The sequence below is a fragment of the Bidens hawaiensis genome, unplaced genomic scaffold (assembly GCF_021521415.1).
Source record: "Bidens hawaiensis isolate Kalapana, Puna unplaced genomic scaffold, B.hawaiensis_p1.1 tig00026182_1, whole genome shotgun sequence".
In the NCBI taxonomy this organism is placed as follows: Eukaryota; Viridiplantae; Streptophyta; class Magnoliopsida; order Asterales; family Asteraceae; genus Bidens; species Bidens hawaiensis.
Genome location: NW_027494208.1, coordinates 2,645 through 6,152, shown reverse-complemented (window position 1 = coordinate 6,152; position 3,508 = coordinate 2,645). Strand labels below are relative to the sequence as shown.

Genomic DNA, 3,508 nt, shown 5'->3' with positions numbered 1-3,508 from the left:
TAATGTGTTTTTTTAATTAATGTGTGTTTTTTTAAATAATTTCTTGTTTTTTTAATAATACGTTTTTTTAATACATTTATAAAAAAATTAAAAAATAAATCGCTCGCGCCCCCTCTCGCGCCCCTCCACACCATGGCCCGGGGCGCTATCACCACTACCAACACCCATCTTATCAAGTTTCTCTCTCTGCCACACGTCACAATATTATTGGCTGGCGCCCCCACTCACGCCCCCTCTCGCGCCCCCCACACCCCTCAGCCTTATAGAAAAAACCACAGACGCTAGCTACACAATCTCGTACTTGACGATCTTCGCCACGTACCCCAATGAGAAGCTGACTTCAATTCACTCCCCAAATTAAACCCAAAAATTAATTAAAAAACCAAAACAACTGTTTTTATTCAAAACAATGACCACATGCGTGTCAGACCGTGAAATTACTCTCCACCCGCCGTGTGTTCACCTGATTGGTCCACGTCTCCCGCACGAAAAAGCTCACAGCACACGCGTCCGATCAGATCACAAATCAACGGCCCAGATTAGTTTGCTAGGTTTTTAGGCTGGGAACCACTCTCTTAACCATACTCCCACACGTCACTCGATCAGTTGCCCCTTGCCCGTCGGTCAGCCCGGGCAGTCACCCCGTGGCGACACCAAAAAGCTTCCATTGAGGTCCCTCACTGTCCCCTTTAAACACTTCTCTCAAGTTTTTATGCCTTCAATTCTTTTCATTCTTCTTCATAACTTATTATTCATTTTCATTTCATTTTCAGACTCTCTGTGTGGTTTTTTGTGTTTCAGTGATTGATGATGTCAGTCACTTAATTTACACCAGTTTAGTCTCACACAAACCTGTTGTTTTTGTGATTCTTTCAAAAGATGGCGGAGATTTGTTGCGGCGTCGTTAGCGCTAACGATACTAACGCTAACGACGCCACTCCGGCTTGTGAGTTAGCTTTGCAACATCGCCAAGCTAACTCAAAAGCCGCGCGGCGTAAGCACATGAACCTCCGCCGCGTGAATTTCGTCGCCGGAGTGCCGGCAACCGCGCTTGAAACGGACAACGGAGCCAAGCAAGCGCGGTTGTTGGTCACCCCGTCGAAGATGTCCTGCAATGGGTTTATTTCGAAAGAGGAGGATGAAGGTGGTGTTAAACATAAACCGTTAGTTGATGCTATTTTGAGACCTGTAGGATCTACGGTGTTAGTTAACGGTGAAGCGTTACCGAAATTCGGCGTTGCGTCGGTTTGTGGACGGCGGAGGGATATGGAAGACGCGGTGGCGATTTATCCGTCGTTTTTAAGTAATCATGATAATAATCAAACGTCTAGTCTTCATTATTTTGGAGTGTACGACGGCCATGGTTGTTCTCATGTATGTATTAAACTATAAATTACGTTGGTTTGTAATTTTGTCTCGTCGTGGCTAGTTTGTTACTAGCCGAGTTCATTTTTATTAAACTATAAATTAGGTACGGTCCGTAATTATGTGTCGTCCTGGCTAGTTAATTTGTTACTAGCCGAGTTCATTTCTTTTAAACTATAAATTACGTCGCCCGTAATTTTGGCTCGTCTTGGCTAATTTGTTACTAGCCGAGTTCGCTTTTTATTACACTCAAATTACGTCGGTAAGTAATTTGGTCTCCCGGATAGTTTGTTACATTTGTTACTAAACTGTAACAAAAACGTAACAAACTAGCCGGATTCCTTTTTTATTAAACTATAAATTACGTCGGTCGGTAATTTTGTTTCGTCTCGGCTAGTTTGTTACTAGCCAGTTCGTTTTTTATTAAACTATAAATTACGTCGGCCTAAATTTTGTTTTACTAGCCGAGTTCGTTTTTTATTAAACTATAAATTACGTTGGTCTTTGTAATTTTGTTTCATCCCGGCTAGTTTGTTACTAGCCGAGTTCATTTTTATTAAACTCTAAATTACGTGGTCTGTAATTTTGTCTCGTGGACTAGTTTGTTACTAGCCGAGTTCATTTTGAAAAAAGTTTTGACGTTCAAAAAAATAAAACTTTAAATTACATAATTTGAAATTCAACGTGTAACAAACTAAATTCACGAGTGATAGAACTTTTTGTTTAATTATGACAGGTGGCAACGAGGTGTAAGGATCGATTGCACGTGTTAGTGAAAGAAGAATTGAACCAAAAGCTCGAATTAACCGAATGGACGAAGACGATGGAGCGAAGCTTTAACCGAATGGATAAAGAAGTGACCGACTTGAACAAAGGCACATTCGGTGGTAACTGCCGGTGTGAGCTTCAAGCTCCTGACTCTGATGCGGTTGGATCAACTGCTGTTGTTGCAATCACCACACCGGATAAAATTATTGTTGCGAACTGTGGGGATTCAAGAGCTGTTCTTTGTCGAAATGGTAAAGCGGTTCCTCTATCAAGTGATCACAAGGTTGGTTACTTAATTGTTTGTTAGTGATTATTAATTGTTAGTCACGTACAAATTCGTGCTAAACGTGAGAATTAAGTTGATTAATTATATATACATGTAAGGTAATTATGTAATGAGTCTCTACTTGATTATCACGTTTAGCACATTAATTTTATTTGTATTTAATCCAAATTATATATATAAAATTGTATGTTTGGATTAATATTTTATAGTTCTGATATGTTTCTATGTATGTAGCCGGATCGTCCAGATGAACTTAATCGGATTCAAGCTGCAGGCGGGAGAGTGATATATTGGGAAGGTGCTAGAGTTCTCGGTGTTCTCGCCATGTCAAGAGCCATCGGTGAGATTTAATGTTAACTTTCCGTACAAATGAAATTCATATGCTAAACTAAATATATAAATAATTAAAGTATTTATGATTAGCTTAACTGTTTTGAAGTAGTGAATATCAAAATAAATTAGTAATATTACCTTTAGTTCAAAAGGTGTAAAGTAATAATAACTACGGTAAGTTATTTCTACAGTTTTTACGTAAAAGTTAGTATTTGATACCAACTTTTGATACCAGCAATAACGTTAACTATTCTTTGAACAATGTTATAAAATACCTCTTAAAACTTAAAAGTTGTTATAATATTAGCTCTAACTATAACAAGATTATTGAAGTAATAATTGAACTTTATTATATCTAAGAGACAAGAGAATGAAGAGATATATGTGAATTGTTAGTTCTACCGGGGATGGATAACTTCGTTACAAATACATGCTATTTATAATATCAAATCTACTATTCAAAAAGTAAATCTACCGACAATCTCCACTATTATATTTCATTTGGAGTGTTCGTGTGACTAAAGATGTTTGACAAATGTGTCATCCATCATCCATCAATAATTCATAACACTCCCCCTTGGATGACACCATTTCAAAACGTCGGGGTCTTGAAGTACTGCCTCATTAAAAACCTTGCTAAAGGAAAACCCAATGGGAAAAAACTTTAGCTAAGGGAAAAAGAGTGCAGTATATAGCTCCCCCTCAAATTGCAGGTCGTTACATTGTTCGTACATGGCGCATGCCAATATCATGAAC

The 3,508-nt window shown here is 38.4% G+C and overlaps 1 protein-coding gene across 1 annotated transcript; it reads left to right on the top strand.

Moving 5' to 3' along the window:
* The first annotated feature begins 289 nt into the window (after nt 1-289).
* On the top strand, nt 290-2,770 carry LOC143572972 (protein phosphatase 2C 3-like). Its single transcript, XM_077057978.1, has 3 exons — nt 290-1,374; nt 2,102-2,416; nt 2,654-2,770. The coding sequence occupies exons 1-3, from the start codon at nt 880-882 to the stop codon at nt 2,768-2,770; spliced, it is 927 nt and encodes a 308-aa protein (XP_076914093.1). The 5' UTR covers nt 290-879.
* Nucleotides 2,771-3,508: the final 738 nt, after the last annotated feature.

Excerpts from the sequence above, each read along its gene's own strand:
- LOC143572972 (XM_077057978.1), top strand. The coding sequence starts at position 880 with ATGGCGGAGATTTGTTGCGGCGTCGTTAGCGCTAACGATACTAACGCT. Across the intron at positions 1,375-2,101 it reads ACGGCCATGGTTGTTCTCAT|GTGGCAACGAGGTGTAAGGA; the intron begins GTATGTATTAAA and ends TAATTATGACAG. Across the intron at positions 2,417-2,653 it reads CTCTATCAAGTGATCACAAG|CCGGATCGTCCAGATGAACT; the intron begins GTTGGTTACTTA and ends CTATGTATGTAG.